The sequence below is a fragment of the Bos grunniens genome, chromosome X (assembly GCF_055505025.1).
Source record: "Bos grunniens cultivar Pamir isolate PY7600 chromosome X, Bosgru_T2T1.0, whole genome shotgun sequence".
In the NCBI taxonomy this organism is placed as follows: Eukaryota; Metazoa; Chordata; class Mammalia; order Artiodactyla; family Bovidae; genus Bos; species Bos grunniens.
Genome location: NC_141194.1, coordinates 106424539 through 106449270, shown reverse-complemented (window position 1 = coordinate 106449270; position 24732 = coordinate 106424539). Strand labels below are relative to the sequence as shown.

Here is a 24732-nt window from a genome sequence, read left to right as displayed (position 1 = left end):
GGGCCGATCATGGACGGGGGGGAGGGGGCGGGCGAGGGGAGAGGTGTTGCGGAGGGGAAAGGAGAAGGGATGAGGGAAGAGCGGGTCGCAGCCCCGCGGGGAGGGCGTCTTCACCACCGCTGTCACGGCATTTGCTGCAGAAAACTCAAAGCCGGAGGCATGCACTCCGCCCATCTGTCTCCCCCAGACCCTGCGACCTCCTCCTAGAAGCCAGGATTTGTGGCCCCATACCCCCGCCACCCGCCCCTGCGCTCCTTCCGCACGCCAGGCCTTAAAGCATCCGCGGGACAAAAGTTCAGGCTTCTGAACTCCCAGGCACGGGCCACGGAGACAGCAAAGCGAAAGCCTGGGGCCGCCCAGGGAGCGGAGACGGACGTCCTACGAACCTCCCCCCGGCAGAGGCGCCACCGACTTCTGCAGCCCCGCCACCCAGACCCCGCCGCCTGGGGCAGCTCCCAGAGCCTCGCGGCACCTTCAGCTTCGCGAAGACCTCTACGGCCGCCTGGAACGAGCTGTCGTCACTCTCACCCTCGTAGCCGCCTCCGCTGCCGCCGCCACCGACAGGACCCAACTCGGCCATGTTTCCCGCTCAGGGCCGCACCCTGCCCACGCCCCCGGCTGACTGGCCGGCCCAGCTACCAATCAATCGCGAGCCTAGTGTCCCTCCCGCCTACCCGCCTGCGCTGTAGCCGGGGCATTGCGCAGAGACGCATCCCGCCCCCTCCTCCACCATGCCTTCCCATTGGGCAGCGTCTGCGCTCAGGAGGCTGACCTCGAAGAAATGGGGAGTAGCCGGGGCTGGCGCTCGGTCCCAGCCTCACGCGCTAGGCTCCAGCCAGCCGGCCCGGGGCGGAGGAGGCGGCAGGAAGAGCATCGTCCAGGAGAGGGCGCTCCTGCCCTCTTCCCGCGGTTAGACGAAGGGGGAACCTGGGTGACGGGACAGAACTGGGACTTCAGCGTCCCACGTCCCAGCGCGAGTCTCTGTTTCCGTTTGCCCACACTCACGGCTGTAGTTAGAAAGAGGTTTTGTGGATTCGAATCTGGCCCAAGCTGTGTGTCTTTGGGCAGGTTACCTAACCTCTTTGTGCTTCCTTGCACGCACCTAATGTGGATACTGAGAGCACTTACCTCATTGGGTTGCTATGAGGGTGGAATGAGGTAATAATTTCTATAAAATACCCAGGGAAATACCTGGCATGTGAAAAGCACTATGTACATGTTTACTATTATTATGCTCCTTTCACCTTCCCCTCCTCCAGCCTCTTTGACCTTCTGGAAGGTTCTGTGTCTCCTTCGTGCCCTGCCCACTTACAAATGTCTTTGCACCTCTCAGGCCCCTCAAACTCAGTGAGTCTGAAATGACATTTGTCAGCCTGTCCTCTGCCACACCTCCAAAACCCCCAGCTCAGTGAACGCCCGCATCCCAGGGACCTGCTGATCAGATGAGGTAGGAAGGAGATGGAGGGTGGCTGATGCTCAGGGAGTGGGAAACCAGCAGCAAGGAGCTGCTGCCAGCCCTCCTTGATTCTCTCCGGAGTCTGTCCCTGCTCAGTGCCCCATCCTTCCATCTCCTGGAGGATGGCATCAGGGAGCAGGGCTAGAGGCCAGGAGACCTAGGGACCTGGCAGGAGGCGACTTCAGTCCTCTGAGTGACAGGAGAGGACTCAGCCATGTTCTGGAAGAAAGGGATGGGCAGGAGTCTGGGCTAAGAGGAAGGGACCCCAGCCTGGCCTTGTGGAGCAGGGCCTGATTCCCTAGTGAATGGTTTGGAATTCCAAGCTATTCTGAAAAAACAGAGCCTCTAAACTTGAGCTGAAGGATGCCCCAGCTTAGGGACCCAGGGACTCAGAGATTTGCAAAAGCACTGTAAGGTCCCTTCCCCTCCAATGTGGCTGCTGACTTGGGCTCTTCTCACCGCTGAAGGCTGTAGGGGGCTTTTGGATTTTTTGTTTTTTGTTTTTTTCAATCTTTTTTTCCCCTCTTTTTCTGTTTTTGTTTTTCTTTCTTTTTAAAAAATTTCATTTCCATCACAGCCCCAGCTCAGACATTCAAATTCTTGTGGGTTTTTCTGTGGATCTTTCCTAGGACTAGGGAATTTGGCGGGAGAAACTATGGCAGTGTGGTGGCCTCCCCACCCTCCCCATATCCTCTGCTCCTGAAGATCAGGAAGAAACCAGCCCCTGTGTATTCTGGAAGAAAATTCCCCTTCTCCACCCAGCTCTATGGAGCCAGTAGTCTAAACAGCCCTTCCCCGACTCAGCAGCTCTGTCCATGGCACAGGATGGGATGTGGTGGGATTGTCAGGGCCTTGATGGGAGAAGACCATCTCAAAGGGTCACTCAGGTCCATCCCCTGCATGGAGAGCCCACTGGCCAGCCCTCAGCTCATAGAAATGGCAGCAGTAGGTCTCAGCTTCCCCTCCCACACCACCCCCAAATCATGGTGCCTCCCAAGCCTCATCCACCGGAAAGACTGGAGACTGGGATGGGAACAGAGACTACTGGGCCTCTCTGGGTGGGGTAGAAAGGCCTGCAGAGTGGTAGACGCCTCTGGAAATGTGGACTCAAACTCAATACAAGGAAGCACTTCTCTCAGAGGGCACTGTCAAAAACACTAGCTTGGCTGCCTGGGAAAAGGGAGGGAGCTCTCTGTCTTGGAGGTATGCAAGCTCAGGGAGGCAGGGAGGGATGTGGACAACTCTGTTAGGGGGTATGCCTGCCCAGAGCTCCTGGCTTCTGTGCAAGAGGCCTGGGCAGGTCAAAAGCTGAAGGATAATGTCCGCCTGAGAGGGGATGGGGCTGGGTGTGGGGGGCATGGATGTCAGCAGAGACCGCAGGGCCCTGTGCAGACCTGAGAACTGAACCAAACTCCTGATCATGGGGGAAACTTGGCCATGTGTCAGTGCTTGGAAAAGAGGCTGGAAAATGAGACCAGTTGACAGGTACTGGCCTCACTGTGTCAGGGATGGGCTGGCAGCGAGCGGTGGTGGCTGAGGCAGCCAGCCACGTGACGCACCTTGCCTTGTGCCTTGGGCACAGAAATGTATAGTCAACCAGGTGGCTTCGCCCCATGGCCTCCCTGCCCTGGAGCAGTGGGGCGCTGGCAGGAGCTGTACAGGGCATTGGGTGAGAGGAAGGGCCTCGAGAGCATCTTGGCCCCAAAGTTGCAGCTGCCATTAGCAGCAGACCCCAGGGTTCTGGGGGAATCTGAACCAGGTCCCCCCCTCAACAGCCAATCAAAGAAAGTGGAAGTTCAAGGTTTACCTCTCCAGTAAGGAAGAGACTTCCCTGTAGCTCAAATGGTAAAGAATCTGCCTTTGAGGGTTCAATCCCTGGGTTGGGAAGTTCCTCTGGAGAGTGAATGAGTGAAGTTGCTCAGTCATCTCTGACTCTTTGCGACCCCATGGACTGTAGCCTACCAGGCTCCTCCATCCATGGGATTTTCCAGGCAAGAGAACTGGAGTCGGTTGCCATTGCCTTCTCCAGGGGATCTTCCCGACCCAGGGATCGAACCCGGGTCTCCCACATTCTAGACAGACACTTTACCAACTGAGCCACCAGGGAAATCTCCTCTGGAGAAGGTAACAGCAATCCACTCCAGTATCCTTGCCTGGAGAATTCCATGGACAGAGAAGCCTGGCGGGCTACGGTCCATGGGGTCACAAAGAGTTGTCACAAAGACTTGGACACAGACTAACACACACAGACAAGGAAGAGAAGGCAGATTTGCTTCGGCTGCCTCTGAGACAGACTGAAGGCCTTGTTCCAAGAAAGGGGAGCTTTGGAGGGATGGAGGATCCCTCCAGTGCCCACTCCCCATACCCCTGAGATTCCCCAGTAAGAAAATGAGATCAAAGGACTCCTCATCTCATCCTCTGGTGAGCACCAAATGCAGGCTCCTGAGAAAAGGGCACATGTCCGTGTGTGTGTGTGAGAGAGAGAGAGAGAGAGAGAGAGAGATTTCAGGGGAAGAATTCCATTAGTTATGGGTTGAGGCGCTCTGTAGAAGTAAGTGGCTGGGCCTGGCATTGGATCTGGGGGAGAAATGGCACAGGGTGATGAGGCCAGGCTGAGGAAGGTCTGAGTTCAAGGTTCTCCAGGAGAGGCAAAGTGAGAGGGCTGTCTCCCCCCCCTCTGTCTTCCCTGCCCACCCTCTTCCTGGACCTCTCTCATCTGCTCCAGACTGAGCCAGCAGGCTGGACTGTTGGTCACCCATCCACCCAGGTGCCTAGGGCTTGCAGCCAGCCCACACCATCTGTGCCAGCCAGAAGCCCACTCCAAAATAAACCATCTTCACATGGATGGGAGAAAGGGTAGAGGACATGAACACGAGGGACCCTTACCAATGAGATTGGGAAGAGCCTCAAGGATGCAGGGACCCCAAACTTTGTCATGAGCAACAGACCAGAAGGGTTCTGGGAACAAGAATGACACTAGCTTTCCTTTGGGGGGCTGCCACTCACCCACCCAGAGGCTCTGGCCACGCCCTGGGGTGGCATAAGTCTGGAGGACCCCAGAGCTGTGTCTATGGGCCTGACAGACATGGGCCTGCCTGGAGAGGAGGCTTGGGGAAGTCTTGGGGTCTCTGGTTCTAGCCCTGGCTGGCTAAGAATGTCAGCCTAGGAGCTGCCTGATGAAAACCATCAGGAACGTTCTCATTCTCGGCCTGTGTCCACATTGAGTGTGTCTGCTGGCGCAAGAGGATGAAACAGTTTCCCTAGGACCTTGGCCTCCTCTTTCTGTCCCTTCTGATCCCTATGCTGGGACAGGGACCGGGGAGGGGAGACAGGCGGGGGCAGCTGGAGAGCCAGCCCTTGAGAGGGGCTTGAGAGAGCCCTTGGCTCTCTGCTCCTGGGACACCCAAGCAAGGCCGCGAACCTCCTGCTTTAGGGCCCCACCCCCAAGGCCTGTGAGGGCCTGCGGGTCCGGGTCCGCTTGGAGGCCCGAGACGCTTGTGGGGGTGCGGGAGGAAGCCACGGTGTATGGGCGGGGCTGTCCCCACAAGTGCGCTCCCAGGCCCTCCTCCAAGGGAGCCTGGGGGAGCCACGCGGGGAGGGGGGTGGGCTCCGAGGGGGTGAGCCGCGCCTCCGCGGGCACTGGGGCACCCAGCGCTCGCGCTCTCTCGCTCGGGGTTGGGGGCGGATCGCTCGGGGTTCCGCGCAAGCGCCTGGCGCACCCCGAAGGCTGATGGGGCAGGGGCGCGTGCACGAGGCTCGGGCGAGGCGGGGACGCGCACTTGCACGTGCGCTGGGGCGCCACAGCGCCCCCCCACCCCCACCCCGGGGCGGTGTCAGAGGAAGTGGCCGGCGGGACGGCCCCCTCCACGGGGAGACACTTGGGTCTAGACAGCTTGGCAAGGCCAGCGGGGCTGAGTCACATGCGTCTGGAGCTGGAGACGCAGGCGCCAGGACTGGAACGTGAACGTGCCCACTCCGGAGGGCCGGGGAGGCGGGGGCTGGGGGGGGAGGCTCAACCTCGTGTTCCCGCTCACTCGCCTCCAGGCCCACACTAGCCTCTGCCCCACGTGTGGGGCCCCTCAATGCCCACCTGGAGGGGCAGGGGCAGCTTCCACGGGAAGTCAAGCAGGGCCCACATTATTGGCAAGAACCATCTGGAATTTCAGAAGGGAAGGAGGCTGGGAGAGTGGCCCCCACCTGCCACTAACCTTGCTCCCTCGACTCAGCCACATCAGCCACCTGGGACCTTTTTGTCCCCAAGCCACGCTTGCTGCTTTCCACCCTCCTCCAGCCCACCTTCCACTGGCACCTTCCCCAGGGATGCCCACAGTCCAGAGGATGCCCACAGTCCTCTCCCCTGACCGCCAGTGCTTCTTACTACCCATCACTGCATCCCTAGCCATCATCCGGATTCTGTGTTCCCTTTCCCTCTCTTCTGTCTTTCCTTTAGTCTGTCAGTCTATGTGCCTCTCTTCTCTCTCTCTCACTCTCCCTCCATGGCTTGCTCACTCAGGAACACCAGGTCTCAAGGAAGGAAGCACGATGCAGGAATCTGGACCGCCTGATGTATTCAGTTCTCACAAAAGCATCTGCAAGAAAAGTTGTTTAATTGGGACCAGATCCTCTGGGGTTTTCATGGCGTTAAAACAAGATGGGTTTTCTCTAGGGAAGAAACGGCTGGCAACAGGAAGAGGGCATGGAAAGTTTGTCTTTTTTCTTCTCAAAGTTTGAAGAGGAAAAAGGCCACTGTACCTTTGTTTATATATGATAGATGCCCACACACGCATGCGCGCGCACATGCGCAGACAAGCTTTGATGTTACTGGGACACATTGTGGAAGGCACAAGAGCAGGCCTGTCTCCTTGCTCTGGGTGTCACTCCAGGAGTCTATCTTCAGCTACAGAGCCACTATTCTTCCTTGGGTCCTAGGCAGGGTCCTAGGCAGAAGGCCTAGTACATAGTAGGGGCTCAATGAACTTATCTAATGACAGGCAGCGGGAGGGCAGGACTGGTAGCCCAGACCTTGGCCCTGAGCTTTCGAAGATGCATACACAGAACTGCCTTACAGATTTGACCACTTGGCTGTCTGATCACCCACTTTACACTCGACAGGTCAGGAGCTGGCGTCCCAAGTTTCTGCCCCAGGCTCACTCAGCCTTCATTGTTCTGGCTCCACTGACTTCTCCCACTAGCCCCCTCCACCCTGGGCCAGACTCAAAGACCTCTCCGGTGGAGGGTGCAGCTGCCTCCACACTGGCTCCCTCCTTCTGCCCTTGTACCCTCAACAAGTCTGTGTTCCACCCTGCAGTCCAAAGGATCCTTTTACAATATAAGTCAGATCACAACCTATGAAATGGGAGAAAATATTTGCAAATGACGTGCCCAATGGCTTACTTTCCAAAATATACAGAAGCTCATATAATTCAATAACAAAAATATAAACAACACAATCAAAAACTTGGCAGAAGCCTTAAATCGAGAAATCTCCAAAGAAGACATACAGATGGGCAATAGGCACATGGAAAGATGCTCCATTAGACAATTATTAGACAAATGCAAATCCAAACTACAATGAGGTACCAACTCACACCAGTCAGAATGGCCATTGTTAAGACGTCTACAAATAATAAATGTTGGAGAGAGTGTGGAGAAAAGGGACCCCCCCCCCCCCGCTGTTGGTGGGAAGGAAAATTGGTGCAACCACTATGAAAAACAGTATGGAAGCTCCTCAAAAAAAAAACTAAAAACAGAGTTGCCATATGATCCAGCAATCCCACTCCTGGGCATATACCCAGGTAAAACTCTAATTCAAAAAGATATACATACCCCTATATTCATAGCAGCACTATCCACAATAGCCAAGACATGGAAACAACCTAAATGTCCATCAACAGATGAATGAATAAAGGAGATGCAGTATGTATATATATATATATATATATATATATTTATATAAAACTCAGCCATTAAAAAGAATGAAATTCTTTGCAGCAACATGGATTTGAAAACATGCATGGCCCTAGAGATTTTCATACTAAGTCAGAAAGAGAAAGACAAATACTATATGATATCACTTATATGCGGAATCTAAAATACGAAACAAATGAACCTAGCTCTGAAACATAAACAGACTCACAGACATAGAGAACAGACTTGTGGTTGCCCAAGGGGGAGGAGGGAGGGAGAGCGAAGGATTGGGAGTTTGGGATTAGTAGCTGCAAACTATTATACATAGGATGGATGAACAAGATGGTACTATATAGCTGCTGCTGCTACTAAGTCGCTCAGTCATGTCCAACTCTGTGCAACCCCATAGACGGCAGCCCACCAGGCTCCTGTGTCCCTGGGATTCTCTAGGCAAGAATACAGGAGTGGGTTGCCATTTTCTTCTCTGTACTATGTAGTACAGGGAACTATATTCAATATCCTGTGATAGACCATAATGGGAAAGAATATGAAAAAGAAAAACTACATATATGTGTGTGTGTGTGTATAACTGTACATTTTTCTGTACAGCAGACATTAACACAACATTGTAAATCAACTATACTTCAATAAATTTTTTTTTAAAAAGTCAGATCACGTGTAGCTCCTCTGCTCAGAAATCCACAGCAGTTCCCTGCTTCCTTCAAGGTCAAAGGCAAAGTCCACTGGCCACACTTTGATGCACTATCAAGCTAGCCCTGCAACCGTTCCCCAGCCTCACCCCTCACTCAGCCTGCTCCACCACACTGGTCTCCTTGCTGGTTCTCAAAGTGGGCCAAAGCCTTTCCTGCCTCAGGGCCTTCACACTGCTGTCCATCCTCCTCGGGGGGTTCCTTACTGGAGTCCGTTTTGCACGGATATCTCCTTTTTGCTCACATCTCAGCCCAGACGTCAGTTTCTCACAGTCCTCACCCTGCCGAAAGTGTTTCTTCCTACAGTCAGCATGGCCAGCCCCTTTCCTTCTGATGGGGTCCTCATGCACCTCAGTAGACAGCACACTCTGTGAGCACAGGAAAGCTGGCCATGTGGTTCACCACTGTACCACACACCATGCCTGGCATGGTGTCTGGCCCACCACAGGGGCTCAGGAATGTTCTGTGAGCAAAGATCTATTCTCCAATCCTCCCTTGACAGGACAGGAGCTTTCCGCTATGCAGTTCTAAGGAGGCTTGAGGGACGAAAGGGCATTGCTTTGTCATCCTCTAGATTGCCAATTTGAGTGAGTCCTGACTCATGAGGGTATGTGTGTTCTTGGGGGGCAATTGCATGTATACAGTGAGCCATGTGGAAGGGAAGAACCAGAGGAGAAGAAGCAAGACTCCCTTCCTAGCCCTCAGAAACTTGAGATTGTGCAGCCAGAAGCAACTGTGGTCATCTCATCCAGTTTCTATACGTCCCTTCCAGTTCTCAGATTCTAGAACTTTCTAAAGAGATCATATCCGCCACAACAAAATGGGGAGACTGAGGCCCTGAGCAGGGAGGCTTCCTCCTGACATCACATGGCTGAGCCGTCCAGGCAGAGCTGGGAGACCAAAACCCTTCCAACAACCCTCAGGCTACATCTCTGGTTCCTGGAAAATCCAGACACCAGGCTCAGGGTTAGTGTTGGCCTGGGGCCCTGCCTGTCTCAGCCCAGTCCACGAGCAAGCTCTGTGTGCAGGCTGTGCTCTGTGAGGGTGGCTGCAAGGTCCCCACGATGGCCAGGTGCCCCAATACTGGACAGAGTAGATGGCCAGGTGGCCAAGGAGCCCCCGGTGGGAGAAGGGAAGCAAGGACAGGACTTCATGGGACTGGGGGGCTGAGAGTGCTCCAGGCCTCGCCCCTTCCTGCCTAGGTGGGTAGGAGCTTAGGCCTCCCTCCTCCAGGCCACTGTGCCAGAGAAACCTGGGAACAGGCTTCCCCCACCTCCAGCCCAGCTAATGGGAACCAGATGGCAGGATGTTTAGTCAGCGCCTGGGGAGCGGCGCGAACAGGGGAAATAGGTTGGGGGCCAGGATTCCAGAATCCATCCCCAGGCAGGGGGAGGGTCAGAGCCGGGGCTCCCACCAGTCCATCCATCTCCAGGGGCCCGTCTGGGTCCTACCACGTCCTCAAGCAATGCCCAGATCAGGAGGCAGGAGACCCGGTCTCTGGCATCAGACTTGGGCCAACCCTACCCCCTCTCAGTTCCTTCTCTGTACTGAGTGGGGAGGGATTGGGCTCAGTGGTCCAGGATCCCTGGGCAAACCCTGGCCTCCTGTGCCTACGTTCTCCCCCTCCCCCAGCTTTAGCAAAACGTTAGCCCAGGATATCCTGTGTCACCTATGAGCACACAAGCAGATGATGGCTTCATCCTTGGCTCCCAGGGCGCTTGATCACAATCCCCAGACTGTCTCTGTCTCATGGTCCCAAATTCAGTTCTTAACCCAGAGCCTCAGATAGGACAGTGGACCCTGTGTGGCTCACGTGGGACTGTTAGGTGTCCCAAGGGCTCTGGGAAGGCAGTGACTGCTGTGTCCTCACCACATCTGGCACTCGGGACTCAGGCTGCTCCCCAGGCACAAAGGAAGACTCACTTATGGGGGGAAATCTGTGCCCCCTGACCCATCCTAGGTCTCACACATTCCTCCCTGGCCCCGGACAGATACCTTGAGCCCCAGATGGCTACAGGACACTCCTCCACAAGCCTTCCTGGCCCTGTTCCTCACCCCCTCCCCCTCTCCCCTCCACCCAAGCCTTGCCCACAATTAACTCATTTTTTAAGATCGCTTCCAAACATAAGTCAATGCTGGACAGAGCTGTAGGAAAAGCTTCCTCAAGGCTGGCCCCAAAGAGCCATGTGGTGAGACCAGGCCGCTTTGCCAGCCCCCGCCCGCTGCCACAGCTGGGCCTAGAGCTGGGGCCCTCTGAGGGCGGGCCAGGGAGCCTGTGATCAAGACACCCCTTCTTTGCCCCTGCTCTCAAACCCCATCCCGACCCAGAGGGACCCATCTGCCTGATGTCAGCAGTTCCAGTGGGACCTGGAAACTGTTAGCCAAGAAGTCTGTGAGGACCTGTGAGATGGCCTCACCCAGGCGGCTGCCAGGTCACCCCAGGCAAAGGGTTACAGAAGAACCCGGCTGCCCTGGTCCACACACACGCCCATGTGGGGGTAAGGGCATGGGGGGAGCCTGCAGGGTGTATGTATACCCACTCTCCATTTTACAGAGGAGGAGGTGGAAGCCTGGAGGAAAGGGAGCTGCCCAGAGGTGGGGAGCACTGGGGCCCCATCCCAGCTCTGCCCACGGGTTCTGTCTCCCCTGGAATTGGGAGGCTTCAGCATCGGCAACTGCGACAGAGTGGCTGGGGCCACCATGGTTTGGGTGGCCTGGGAACCTGCCCTGGCTCCCAAGGACCTTGGAGGCCCTGAGGTGTGTTGTTGGCTCTCAAGGCCCGAACTCTCTCTTTACCCAGTCACTGAAGTAGGACCTGGAAGCCCGAGGTGGGCAGCCCCGTCTGTGGTGGGCCTCACAGGTCCCCCTGTGTACAGAGACAGAAGCCCCATTCACGGGGGCCACTGGGTCAGGGCCAGTGGAGAATGAACACAGGCTTCTCAGAAAAGGAGAGAGAGTGCTCAGGTCCAAGAAAAAAAAAATCAATCTCTCTTTCTCCTCAGATGAGAGCAGTGGACTTTGTGGGAAGCGGGGGGCCAGGCCTGGGGAGGCGTTTATTGGGGGGCAGCCTTCCTGGAGGAGGGCTGGGCCGGGTAGGGGAGGCTCGAAGCACTGTAGCTCTGGGAGCCAGACTGTCGCCTGCTGCCCCACTGGTGTTCCATCCTTCCCAGCCTTTCATCTCTTTTGCCAGCTCCGGCGGCCATGAAGAGGGTGCTGCTCCCCATCCTGGCTCTCTGGGTGGGGTGCTGCCCTGGAGGGGCCTTGGCCAAGCAAGTCCTTGGCCCGAGAGGGCCCGGGGTTCAGCCAACCCCCACAGGGCTGCCCACCTTGCAGCCACCACTACCCAGCGCATCTGGGCCCCCAGACGGTGAGTAAGTGGCACTAGCAGGGAGGCTGGCAGGATGGCACTCTCCCCCACTACCGGGACCCCCCACCTCCAGGGCTGGCGCAGAGGGAGAGCAAGCGGATTCACCCTGAGGCTGCCCACCTCATGACCCCCCATGAGTGTTCCATTCAGGGCCACAAGGGATCCATGAGCCTCAGGGAACCCATTCCTGGAGGGCAAGGGGGCATGGTGGACTCTGAGAGGCCCTTGTGCTGATTGCCCATGGTGGGGACAGGGGAGAGAAGACACCCCCTTGCCAAGAGAGGCTGCTGCAGCTGGATCTGGAAGAATGGACCCAGGTTTGCTGGTTGGAGAGTACAGTTGGCTGCCCTAATGCCTACCAAGGGAACCAGGAGAAGCGTGGGAGGCTGGAAGCGGAGGCCCCGCCCAGGCCCAGGGGTGGGATGGGAGGGGCCCGTGAGGGGACCCAGTCCCCTACCCACTGCAGACAGCAGGACTTGCAGGACAGGATCATGGTCAGTGTTGGTTGAGGAGGGGCTACCATGCCATGAGGGGCTTCCCCAGGTGGCTCAGCAGTAAAGAATTCACCTGCAATGCAGGAGACCTGGGTTTGATCCCTGGGTGGGGAAGATCCCCCTGGAGAAGGGCATGGCAACCCACTCCAGTATTCTTGCCTGGAGAATTCTATTGACAGAGGAGCCCGGCGGACTAGGGTGCAGGGGGTCACACAGAGTTGGACACGACTGAGTGACTCAGCATGCACCATGCAGTGGAGGGGAGGCCTGGGGTGGGAGACAATTATCCCCATTTTGCAATGGCTGATAGCCCCTCAGAGTGGCCTGTAGGCTCTCCTCACCCTCAACACCTCCTCTCCCAGTAGGCAGTGGAGCCTCCACCTCCAGGAGCAAACTGTACCATGTGGCACCGACCCTTCATCTTCCCAGAGGGGATCCCTACCCTTCCTTGCTCAGGAAGAAGCCACAGGGAACTGGAGACACAGGAGCAGGCCCCACCTCTCTGAATAGGGCAACTGAAGGTATCCTGGGCCCACAGTCATGAGCCAAGGACTTGCTGGTGCCTTGTCCCTGAAGGATCCCTGGGAGTTCTGAGAAGCAGGCAGGGTGATGCAGCCTGCTTATCACATTGAAAAGCTCTCTCCTAATCGGGGCCCCCCACTCTGGCACCGTGAAAATGCGGGTTGGAGATCAGGGAATCTCTGACACTTGGTGGCTTTGGGTTGGTGACAGAAAGCCGAGAGCTCCTGAGGAGAGGAGGAAAAAGGTGGAAGTGAGGCCTGGGCAAATACAGGAGAGAGGCAGGCAGACCAATGGCTGATCTCCCTCCTCGAGAAGGAGGTGCTGCCTCCCAGGCACACAGGGGTCCCAGCCACCCCACCCCACACTGGCTCCTTCTGCAGGTCAAGTGCGACCCATGCTCACGAACAGGAGCCTGGACAGGACTGACAATGGGCAGCTGGACAGGCCACTGCTGCGGCCCACCTCCAAGGAGGGGGCCCCCGGAGCCCCCACCCAGCCCACAGCCCCTCGCTGGAAGCTCCTCGCCAGACCCGGGCTGACCCAGAGGAAGTCGACACAGCCAGCAGCCTGGGAGCACAAACAGGGCCGCAACCATGGGGCAGGCACCGTGCAGGTCCACCCCCATGCCACAGATACAGCCAGGCCTGGGGTGGCAAGAACCCCCCAAGCCCAAGAGGGTGCCATGGCTGCCAAGAAGGGCCAGGGTAGGCAAGTTGGAGGCCAGGAAGCCAAGAAAAGGGGCCCAAAGACCCAGAGGTCCCCCAAAGGTGAGGACTGGCTTTGGGCACATAGCCCAATCACATTGACACCCCCACCCACTGAGACCCCCACCCGCTGTCAGAGTGCCCAAGCTGAGTGACCCCATCTGCAAGGCAGGAGGGCAACCCTTCCAAGGCAGATCTTCTACCCCTAGCCTCAGGGCCCCAATTTGGGCCTTTTCCCTTGGTGCCGAGGTCAGGAGGCCCAGTGGCTTGTTTTCTGGTACAGCTGGCTGAGTCACCAGCAGGTCTGGGGAGCCCCAGGAAAGACCTTGCTCCTCAGCGGGCCCCTGTTGCTATGTGAGCAGGCTGAGGCCTCATCTCTCATCCTCCAGGGGCCCCCCAGCAACCCAGGCCAGCAGGATGGTGTGAGAAGAAGGATCATAGCCGAGGCGAAGGGGGCAGAAACACCTCCAAGACCACAGGTCGTGGGCAGAAAAGAGCTGGAAGCAGGCGAGGGCAGAGCCCTGGGCCTATAGGCCCAGGCACTGTGCAGTGGATCATGCCCTCCCTGCCAGCCTCCTGCCTCCTGGCCCAGGCGGCCATCGCCTGCGGTAACGTCAAGATGAAACATGTCCCTGCCCTGTCCGACCCTGGCCTGACCATGCTTTACTTGGCAGGTGGGTGGCCCCGCTTTCCCACACCTACTCCCACGGCAGGGGTAGAAGGACACACACCTGGGTGTCTGCTGCAGCTGGTCTTTGGTCCCCATGACTGCTGCCCCACCACGCCTGGGGACGACTTACAACCCCTCTGACCTGAGAGGCTCTGACCGTGTCAATCAGAAGAATCAGCTCCTTCAAGGAGTCTGTCACTGTGGCCTCTGGCCTGTGTGGAGGAGGCACGGAGTGGCAGAGGGGAGGGAGACAGAGGGGCCGGGAAAATGGCTGCCTTGTGTGTGCACAGAGAATGAAATTGCCAAGATCCCAGCCCACACGTTCCTGGGACTACCCAACCTGGAGTGGCTCGACTTGAGCAAGAATAAGCTGGATGTCTTCGGCCTGCACCCCCATGCCTTCAAGGTACACAGCATCCCCTCATCTTGGTCTCCTGCGGGGACAAGTGCCAGGGGCATCAGTGATATAGGGTGACATGGTCCATAGCTGGGAGCATGGAGGCCAACACAGATCCTGAGGTCCCCCAAGGGACCAGCACTCTTGGGAGAACCTGAGTAGAGTTTTAGAAATCGCCAGACAAGCCTGGTCCAAGAGAGAACCAGGAAGCTGTGATTCAACCCAACCAGGGTGTCTATGGGAAGGACGAGCCCAAGGCCACACCCGGAAGGCCCAGCCCCAGCCAGCGGCACCCCAGTCTCTAGCTTGGTCTTCTCCTCCAACCTCCTAGAATCTGACACGGCTGAAGCGGCTGAACTTGGATGGGAACTTGCTGTCCACAGTGCCAGCCTTGCCCGCCTCCCTGCAGGAGCTCAAACTCAATGACAACCTTCTTCAGGGCCTGGAGCACAGCAGCTTCCAAGGTGCAAATAGGCCCCAGGGGGAGGGGCCAAGACGAGGCTCCACCCAAGGCAGCCTCCTGGGGGACAGACAGGGAGCACCAACCCAGAAAGGTGGCCCTGGCCTCCAGGGCCGGGGCGGGTGTCTCTGGAGCTAAGGTGGGCAGCTCCCAGCCAGCCTTCTGGGCTCGGCAGTCAGTTCACCTGCCCCCTCGGCCTGCTGCCACAGGTCTCAGCCAGCTGCTGACGCTGGAGGTAGAAGGGAACCGGCTACATGACGGAAACATCTCCCCCCTGGCCTTCCAGCCCCTGCGCAGCCTGCTGTACCTGAGGCTGGACCGGAACCAGCTTCGGACCATCCCACCTGGCCTGCCAGCCTCCCTGCAGGTAACTACAAGCCCCAAGGCCACAAGAGGCAAAGGGAAGTGAAGTCACTCAGTTGTGTCCGACTCTTTGCAACCCCAGGGACTGTAGCCCACCAGGCTCCTCCATCCATGGAATTTTCTAGGTAAAGAGTACTGGAGTGGGTTGCCATTTCCTTCTCCAGGGGATCTTCCCAACCCAGGGATCGAACCTGGGTCTCCTGCATCGCAGGAAGACACCTTACTGTCTGAGCCACCAGGGAATCCCTGGAAGTGAGAGTCACTCAGTCGTGTCCAACTCTTTGCAACCCCATGGACTATACAGTCCATGGACTTTTCCAGGCCAGAATACTGGAGTGGGTAGCCTTTTTCTTCTCCAGGGGATCTTCCCAACCCAGGGATTGAACCCAGGTCTCCCACATTGCAAGTTGATTCTTTACCAACTGAGCCACAAGGATAAAGCTGTGGCCAAAACACTGGAGTGTCTGCCCACAACAGCTGGGCCAGCTGCTTTGATGCTAAACCCACAAGGCCTCAGCACCAAAGGGCCTTTCCTCCGCCTGATGAAACCTTCCTAGAGCCCAAAATTGAGCCTCGAGGACCATCGTGGACCTGCCAGGTGTCCCTGAACAAGGGTCATGCCCTCTCTGAGCCGCATGATCCCCAGTGCTTGGCAATGCTCTCTGAGCCTGTCTTGTGGGACTCTGAAGAGTCGTGGTACAGCTTGCAGGTGTCAACTGGGATCTTTTGCACAGCTGGCCACAGCCCTGAGAAGGGCAGAGACAATGGCACCTAGTGGAAGGGGGCAAGGAGCTGGGCTAGGCCACCACTGAGTGGTGGCTGGACCGCTTACCCTGAACCCTGGCCCTAGGAGCTGCACTTGGGCACAAACGTCATTGAGGAGGTGAGAGAGGGCACACTGAACCACAGCCGCAGCCTCAGCGTGCTGGTTCTCAGCAACAACCGGCTCCAGGAGGACCGACTGGCACCCCGTGCTTGGATCGATCTTCCGTGAGTACTGTGGTCCCCCTGGCACTGGCCAAGCTCTGCCCCATGGGCACAGAGATAGAGGATGCTCACAAAGGAAGCAGAGAGTTATGAGGGAAGGCAGAGAGACTTCACAGGGCCTGGTGGGTCACCTGGGTCCCTGCCCAGGGTTCAGGGTGGCCTGGGCCCTCAGTCACCACCTGCTTCTCCAAGATTTCCCTCTGGCCCTCCCACCTGACAGAACTCCCAAGGCCACAATATCCCTCCTCTGCCCTTGCCCAGAGGGAGGACAGTCTAGGTGCTGCAAGCTGTCCCCATGCTGGGTTTAGCTAGGAAGCAACGGGAGCAGGAAGGGGCATGGAAGAGATGGCAGCCCCAGGAAAAAGGCCTGTGACCTTCCTGGGGCAGCCATAACTAAGTACCACAAAGAGGGCAGCTTAAAACAACACAGCACTCTGTTTTCATAGTTCTGGAGGTCAGAGATCCAAAATCAAGGTGTGGCAGGGCCGTGTTCCCTCCAGGGTAGGATCTCTTCTGCCTCTTCCTGTTTCTGGGGTCTCCAGGTGCTGCTTGGCTTGTGGCCACATCACTGCAGTCTCTGCATTTTTCACCTGGCTTCCCCTCTGTGTCTGTGTCTCTCCTCTGCTGTCTTATAAGACAACCTCCCTGCTCATCCTAAAGCAGGATGATGTCATCCCAAGATCCTTCACTCACTCACATCTACAAAGACCTTTTTTGCCAAATCAGGTCACATACATGGGTTCTGGGCAGCCATATCTTTGGGGGGCACTAGTAACCCCACTATAGAAAGAAGGGTCCAGGATGAGTCCCCATGATCTCATTTGGATGGCTGAGTCAGGTCAGGAGGGGATGGGGAGCAGATAGCGCCTTTACAGGCACTGCTTAAGGAGTCAGGATGTGACCCCAGGACTGGCCAAAGGGCTGGGGAGGGACAATCCTTGGGGTCTGAAGACAACTGAGGCAGGGCAGGGGTAGGGTGAGGGAGGGGTTGAGAGTCCGGACCGCCATTCCAGGGACCAGAGCCTCCCGCCCTGCGCCCTCGTGTTCCAGGAAAAAGTTACCAGGACGTTTGGGTTTAATTATTCCTTTTTCCTCTCCCCCTCTTGCCAAGGGGGCAAAGGAAAGCAGACAGCAGCCTAGGGAGGGGCCGCCCAGCCGTGCTCCACTCCTGCCACGGGGCCTGGGCAGGGGGCTGGCGGCCAGTCAAGCCTAGGCCGGCGCCGGCCAGTTTTTCTCCGGCTGGTAGACAGAGAGGGGGCTACTGGCTCGGCAGGCTTGGGAGGCACCAGAGACCCACCTGCTTTGGACAGAGGATGGCATCCACAGCAAGGCCAAAGACCTGACCCCACCCACAGGGGCTGGGGGAGGGGGGATATCAGTGAGAGAAGCCACTTGCCTTGCCCTGATCTGTTCTAGAAGCATCACTACCCTGTGCTCCTGGTTTCCCTCCCCATCAGTCTTCAGCTTGCCTTCAGCCTGGGTAGGGTCAAGAGGTCGAAAAAGTGCAGCATGAGGACCACCAGGGAGATAGCTCTTGGCCCAGACCACTGGCCCCTCCGCTCAGGCTTAGGAGGGAGGGAAAGGAAAGGGAGCGGGTCTTCCATCTCCGCCCCGAGGGCCAGCCTCACTAGCTCTGCAGTGAGCAAGGGAGGACCCTGTAGACCTTTTCCCAGCCTCCATGGACAGAGGGCACATAAGCCAGACAGGGCCTGACCCTCCCCAGCCGTTGGGAGACTTGATGGTGGCTGCCATCTTGAAGCAAGTCCCCACCCTCCTCTGGGGTGTGGACCAAGGGCCCCCGACTATAGCTCCCCTACCGCACCCCAGGAAGCTGGAGGCCCTCGACCTGTCCTACAACCAGCTGGTGCACGTGCCCTCCTTCCTGCCCCGGGGCCTTCGCCACCTGACGCTGCACCACAACCGCATCGAGCGCATCCCCGGCTATGTGTTCGCACACATGAAGCCCGGCCTGGAGACCCTGCACCTGGCCCACAACAGCCTGCGTGAGGACGGCATCCACGGCGTGTCCTTCCTGGGCCTGCAGGCCTCCCTGGCTGAGCTGCTCCTAGACCACAACCAGCTGCAGGCCGTCCCAAGGGGTCTCCTGGGCCTCCGGGCACTGCAGGTGCTGCGTCTGAGCCACAACAAGATCAGGTAGGGCTGCATCCTGCTGTTCCCTCACCCCACCCCATCCTGGCCTGTCCCCACCTCCAGTCCAGGGGGGGAAGGCAGCTCGGCTGAGACCCAGAGACCCTGCCTGGCAGGCTGGCCAGATGTTCTGGCCCGTGGACTCGTCACCCAGGGGCCCCAGAGGCCGGCAGCAGGACTGTGGGGTCATCCTTCCCTGCCTCCATGGGCCCATCTTGATTGCTGTGATTGGTGGCCGTGCCCAGTGGCTGGTAGAAGAATCTGGGCCGGGGGAGGGTGGGAGAAGTTGGGAGCCCTGAGTGGCCAGGTGACCCTCCACCCTGGGCCTGGTGTCTGTGCCTTGGTGTCCCCACCATCCACTGTGGAGCCACGCTTTCTTTCCTCTCGCCTGATGCCTGACTCTCCTTTCTTGGGTCTCGGCTCCTCCTGCAACCCTTCCTCCACAGACACGTGCCCCTGAATTCCATCTGTGACACACGTGTGGCCCAGGACTCCAACCTCATCTCCACTCACCTGGAGAACAACCTTATTGACCGGCGCCGCATCCCACCCACTGCCTTCTCCTGCATCCGGGCCTACCATAGCGTGGTCCTCGAGCCCCAGCAGGGGGAGGGGGAGTCTGCCTAGCCCCACGGCCAGCCTTCCCCGCCCCCTTCTCTTGGGGGACTGGAGGTGGCAGGTGCCTAGGCCCAGCTCTGATGGATTGATGCACCACTGGAAGAAAGTTCTAGAAGACCCTGCTGCTTCAGATGTGCCCACGTCCCATTGACTGCCAAGGCCCCTTCACTCAGTAGATGGCCCAGCCTGGTACAGTGCTGGTTTGGACTTGAACATAATAAATAAATCTCATTCAAGCCCACTCGCCTCCACCGGCCTCCCTCCCTCCCTCCCTCCTGGATCTCAGCTGCCTGTTGGCACTCCAGGGTGCATGGAGCCCTCAGAGCCCACATCCTGGACATGGATTCATCAGCAGGAGGTTAAGAGGCCTGATTCTAGAATCTTCTCCAAGAGTCTCCCCACCCCCACCCACCCTGGCCAGGGTCCTGAAGTCCCCTTGCACCTTGGCCCAAATTCATCTAGAGGCCCGGTTCACCTCCACTGTTCAGGGAAGCATCACTACCCTCTTGTCCAGGAAGCATCTCTGTCCCGGGAGTGGACACACACAAGAGGTGCTGACTGTCCTCCTGGTGGGGGAGACAGCAGCTAGCTATGAGCGCGCAGCCCCACCAGGCCCTTCAACTGTGCTGAGAGCCCATTGGAGGTCATTGGAACAGTTCACAGCCCCTGCCCCGGGGCGTGGGGAGCTCATGGCAATATGGCGGCCAGAGAGAGAGCACATGACAGGCACTGAGGATGCAGCGCAGCTGCTGGATGTGAAGGAAAAAGTGCCCACTGTCAAGACCTTGCCCTGCCAGTGCCTCGGCCTGGGGTCTGAGCCTGGGAGCTGGGAGTCCTGCGTCAGTCCTATTCTGCAGTCAGCCCCCACACGCCTCAGCCCTGAGTTCTGAGCAGAGAAAAGGCCAGACTCTGGCAGAGGGCGGGGAGAGGCCTGGGAAGCTGGCGGAGTGTTTGCTTTGGACTCATCCTTGCATTCCTTTTCCTCTTGGGCCTGGGCCCACAGATATGGCACTTCCTGTTTGGACTAGGTCAGAGGTCAGCAGCCCTTGAGGCACTGGCCCTGTGGGGAGGCCCCCCCCTTGCTTTCCCAGCTCTCACAAACCCTCCTCCCCAGTCTGGCTGCCTGCCCCACCAGCCCTTCCAGCTCCAGTTCAGTCAGCCCCCAGTCCCCTCCCCGGACTCAGAGTTCTGGCCCCCTGGCAGGCACAGGAAATTCAGGCTGGGCAACCCCCACTCCCAACTGCTCTTACCTCCCTACTGAGCAGACCCTCTGGGTTAATTCCACTTCACACAGAGAGCGCTTGGCCCTTGGGGCTTCTGTCAGGTGGACTGAACCCAGCAGGGGCTGGGCAATCCTTCCATGACCCTCCTCAGCCCCGAGCGGGTATCCACCATTGAGCTCCCCGGAAGCTGACTCAGAGGCAAGGAGAGGCATGAGGAAGTCTCCTCGGAGGCTCTTGAGGGGAGGGGAGGATAAGAGTAGGCCCAGGGAGAAGCTGGCATGTGACCAACAATGCAAGACAAGCCAAGGCCTACAAGTGCCCTGGACCCCAGCTGGTCAGGAGCTGGAACAGGGCACAGGACTTTTATACCCCCTGTCATCATTAGGTAGGCCTTCCCAGCAAAGGAGGGGGTGACTGGGGCAAAGACCCTCTGTTCAGCTCAGGCAACTCCCCAAGAGGGCCGGGATGTCAGGGCCTTCAGTCCTATCCGGGTGGTGCCTGTGGCGGCATGACCCCGAGGAGGGTGACAACCCCAGACAGACCCCGAGCCAGGGGAGCAAGCACAGTGTGGCCAAGACCTGGCGGCAGGACCAAGCCCACCCTGTACCCTCTGCTAATTGGTGCCTGCTGGTGGTGGTGCCCAGTGGTAACCCAGAAACACTGGGCATCAGAGGGTTCCTCATGGTCATCACGGTGATGGTGGTGATGACAAGTTAGGGGTGACTATATTCAGGTGGTGAAAAGCAATGCATTCATCAGTCCCTGGACCAAGGCGGCAGAGGTCTTCCGACAGCAAGGGTACGACTGAGGATGAGACCAGTGGGGACAGCAGGAACCAGGAGCGAGTCACAGAGGCTAATGGCCACTGGGAGCAGAGAAGGGGGACAGGGAGTCAGGGGGAACTCCTTCCAGGAACCTCGAGGGCCCCACCCCATGCACAATCCCACAGTTCTGCCCACCAACGTTCTTCCGGCCACCTCTTCCTCTTCCCCCGGGCTCCAACCCGAGGGCCTGCCACCCAGTCCTTCGAGGGGCTTCCCCCAGCTGGTTCCAAGCCTTCCTCCTGCCTCATGGTCTTTAAGAAAGACAGGCTGAGGAAGGGGCGTTAGAGAGTGAGGAGGACAAAGGATGTGACAGGCATGCTGCTTCCCCCAGGCCTGTGCCTCCCCTGACCCCGACCTGTGAGCAGTGGCACCATGGCGGGCACGCAGGGCCAGTCCAGCAAGGCTGGCTGCCTGGCCCCCAACCCTGCACCTGCTCTCGGCTACAGCACCCACCAGAGCCTGCTGGGCCCAGGGCAGCAGGCAGAACCAGGGCCCACTCCTGGGGGCTGGCGTCCTCCAAGGGAGGACCCCTCCCTGTTTCATGGCCTTCTGGGGTCTCCATGGCTTTGCAAGCGGCCACAGATGCAGCCCTGTGGCACAGTCCCCTGTCCAGCTGCCTCCTCTAGCCACACCCAGAGCGTGCCTCTCTAAAGATAGCTAGACGTGGGCCAGGCCCCCACGGAGCCCCCTTTGAGCCCTGAAATTACAACCCTGGCAGCCTGGGACACAGAGCCGCTGTGTGATTATGTCCTCAAGGGAAGGTCAAAAAAAGCTCTGGCATAGAGAGTGCCAACTTTCACCGACCACGCCTCAGCCATCAGTGCTGGGAACCTTCCAGAAAGCGGAGATTCGCCCCACTCTAAGGAGTGGGACTGGTCCCCGGCATCCAGAGGGTCCCCTGGGCACATTACACCTGCTGGCCCTGGGGGCTCCAGAATGCCAAGGAACCAGTGAGGTGGGAGGGACTGCTCCTGGTTACTGTGGGCCTGGCCCCTGCCCTGGCCCTGCCCAGCCCATGAGGGTGCAGAGATTTGGGCAGTGTGGACGAGGGCAGTGGATAAAACCAGCAGGCTGAGAGTGACGGCAGGCAAGGCTGTGAACTTGGGGGTGTTGGCTTGGGTGCAGGGGCTGCAGTGCCTAGGAGCCTCGAGGGCCCTCTCCAAGATCTTGGCTGAGTTCTAGGCAGGGTGGCGTGTTAAGGAAGTAACCCTAATGTATGTGTGTGACAGGTCCCTGCCTGGCAATGGGGCTTCTGTGGGTGATTCCTCCTACTGGGCTGGCTGTGCAAGAACCCTTGGGAGCACTCCAAGGAGGGGCTGGAAAGCAGCCCCGGGACACCACTGGGAGCCTCCTCTTCCTCCTCCCATAAGTCCTCCCTGTGCCCCATCCAGTGAGTTCCAGGCAGGTGAGGGGGACCAGTGGAAGTTGAGGCTGACTAACTCAGTGCCCAGGGAAGTGACAGAGATGCAGAAGAGAGACCTGAAAAAGGACTGGGGAGCCCAGAAAAACAAAGAAGGGGAGTGATTAGCAGAGGCAGAGGGGAGCACCAGCCAGACACAGCAGGGCAGGGAGGCCAGGAAGGCCCTGAAAGGGGGCTGGCTGAGGGCCCCTGAAAGTCAGGGCCAGGATAATCTCTCCAGACCCTAGAAGCACACAGGATGGCGGCGAGCATCTGGGTGGGCTGGCGCTCAGGCTGGGGCAGGCGCTCTCTTGAGCCTCTGGGAGCCCGGCCCACTGGGCCACCTCCTAGGCTACCAGACTCTGCCCTTGAGGGATGCGCAGCAAAGGCAGCTTGAGCGGGCTGTGTTCTTGACTCCTGGCACAAGGGCCTTCTAACAAGTGGAGGCTGCTAGGGTATCCTGGCTGAGGGGCAGGGGGCTGCTGGCAGGATCACCTAGTCCTCTTTAGTCCCTTGGGACTAGTGTCCAGACTGGGGCTTTGGGGGCCTGTGCAGTGATGTCCCAGAGGTACAGAGCATGCTGGGAAAGGGCGTTAGTCACCCCTGGGCTCCTGCTGGCAGAGGCTGGCCTCTGCCTTCCGGCCCACCCGCCCCCACCTCCAGTCCCTCAGCCAGCCCTGTCTGCGCTGGTTCTTGTGGAGCTAAGACAGCTGTGCATCAGCCTCCTCTGAGGGCCCGGGGGCCTCAGGAAATGCCTGCTCTTCCTTCCTGCCTTGACCCCATGCCTGCCCTCCCCTGCCTCCTGCTGCCTCCTCCCAGCCCCGGGAGGCCAGAGGCCAGGAGGCCGTGGCTCCGCTGGCCAGCAGGACATGCTGTACTCAGCGGCTGCTTCAACTGGGGTCCCAGTTGTTCCTCGGCTGCAGAGAAGAGGGAGGGGGCAAGGGAGGCCCAGGACTGAGGTGCAGCCTGGCTGGTCTGGGAGTGGCCCCCAAATTAGAGGGCCAGGCCCAGTGACTCAGTGGGCCTTGGGCCGGGCGTGCAGTTATGGCTTATTGCAGACTGCAAACCACAGACAGAAAAGCCTTCCAGGCGCAAGAACCGTATTTACGGACATATTGCCCCAGATGCACCTCCAGCTGCGGGGAAGAGCTCCAAGGTGCAGGGTGTAGCCTCACTGCTGCCCCAAGTTCCCTCCAGGAGCCTGCCTGGCCCACCACTAAGCTTTCCCACCTAACTGCCTTCCTGCTCCCCTATGGTCTTCCTTCTGCCAACAATGTCCCTCTTCTCTAGTTGTCTGCTTTAAGTCCTCTCCTCCAGGAAGCCTTCCTGAGTGCCTCTGGCACTGTGTGTGGCCATGTCCTGCTCCAGTCGCCTCCCTGCAGAGCTCAGAGCCCGGCCGCAGAGTCCCCAGAGCAGTGCAAGGCTCCACAGAGGGTGGCTGGGGGCACCAGGCCAGGTGGGACCTTACTCAGTAAGCAACTTGGCTCCTTGGGTGGTAGGCATGCCTTGTGCCCTTTTTGTTTGCCTTTTTTTTTTTATTTAAAAAAAGGTTTCAATAACTTTATGGAGCTATGTTGCATTGACCAAAAAGCTTGTCCAGATTTTTCCATAGTATGTTTTGGAAAGGTTCTATAGCATACAATTAATTCACCTATTTAATGTGTACAATGGTTTTTGTTTAGTATCTTCACAGAGGGTCCAAAATCATCATAGTCAATTTTAGAACATTTTCATCAAGTCCTAAAGAAAATTCATACCTTTGGCTGTCACCACTCTATCTGCCACACCCCCCTAAGAAACCAGGAATCTACTTTTTGTCCCTGTCCATGTGCCGATTCTAGACATTTCCTGCAGGCTCACGCAATGTGAGCACAAGGTCTTATATGTGTTTTGGACCCTCTTTCTCCTCCTTCCCAGCTGTGAACGAGAGTTGCTGCTCTGTGGGGTGACCCGGGCTTCATGGTATGAGTCCTTCTACTGCCAGAGATATTTGAATATGTCACCAATAAACAGGAAAAAAAAAAAAGCACACAAACAAATAAGTGAAACCAACCCCTGTGTCTGGAAGGGCACGTGCTTCCAACCATGTGTCACTACCTCACCCGCGGGAACAAGAGGGAGCCACCACAGCTTTGTCAAGGCTGTGTCCCAGGTCCAACCGGCCATGCCTGAATGGATGCTTCCACACAGAAAAGGGATTTGGGCCCAACCGCTGCCCTGGTAGAACTTTCTAGAACCTACCTGCTGGCTAGGTAGGCGGGACCCTGAGGCCTCACCCCTGTTCTCCTTTCACTAGCTCTGCCTCTCCCTGACCTGCCCTCTACCCCTGCCATGTTGAGTTTTTTCTTTTTTTTTTTTCCTCCTTTGGGCTCAGTGGAGTTCTGTCTGGCCTTCATTTCTTTCCCCATTCTCCTTTGCAGATCTCAGTGGGGCTCCTTGCCTCAGTTTCTCGTCCCATCTAAACCCTCACCTCTGTCTCCCCA

The 24732-nt window shown here is 57.9% G+C and overlaps 2 protein-coding genes across 13 annotated transcripts in view; one reads left to right on the top strand and one right to left on the bottom strand.

Annotated features, from left to right (window-relative positions):
- Positions 1 to 20224, bottom strand: part of HAUS7 (HAUS augmin like complex subunit 7) — a 40370-nt gene extending 20146 nt beyond the window's left edge. For 7 of the 12 annotated variants that reach the window (XM_086385864.1, XM_086385861.1, XM_086385863.1 and 4 more), the window contains exon 1: positions 473 to 599. In XM_086385864.1, coding sequence (XP_086241990.1) covers positions 473 to 580 — 108 coding nt within the window. In that variant the 5' untranslated portion in view covers positions 581 to 599. Of the gene's footprint in view, positions 1 to 472; positions 600 to 20053 lie in introns of those variants that run through there. The other 5 variants (XM_086385866.1, XM_086385872.1, XM_086385865.1 and 2 more) reach the window with 5 other exon arrangements.
- LOC147341069 (extracellular matrix protein 2-like) lies at positions 11247 to 18900 on the top strand. Its single transcript, XM_086389270.1, has 9 exons — positions 11247 to 11440; positions 12837 to 13223; positions 13550 to 13834; positions 14121 to 14236; positions 14559 to 14691; positions 14897 to 15054; positions 15901 to 16040; positions 17865 to 18191; positions 18632 to 18900. Exons 1-9 carry the CDS (start codon positions 11275 to 11277, stop codon positions 18810 to 18812), a joined length of 1893 nt encoding a protein of 630 aa, XP_086245396.1. The 5' UTR covers positions 11247 to 11274; the 3' UTR covers positions 18813 to 18900.
- Positions 20225 to 24732: the final 4508 nt, after the last annotated feature.

Coding starts and splice junctions, on each gene's coding strand:
- LOC147341069 (XM_086389270.1), top strand. CDS start 11,275: ATGAAGAGGGTGCTGCTCCCCATCCTGGCTCTCTGGGTGGGGTGCTGC. Junction 13,224..13,549: donor GACCCAGAGGTCCCCCAAAG/GTGAGGACTGGC, acceptor CTCATCCTCCAG/GGGCCCCCCAGCAACCCAGG. Junction 16,041..17,864: donor CGTGCTTGGATCGATCTTCC/GTGAGTACTGTG, acceptor ACCGCACCCCAG/GAAGCTGGAGGCCCTCGACC.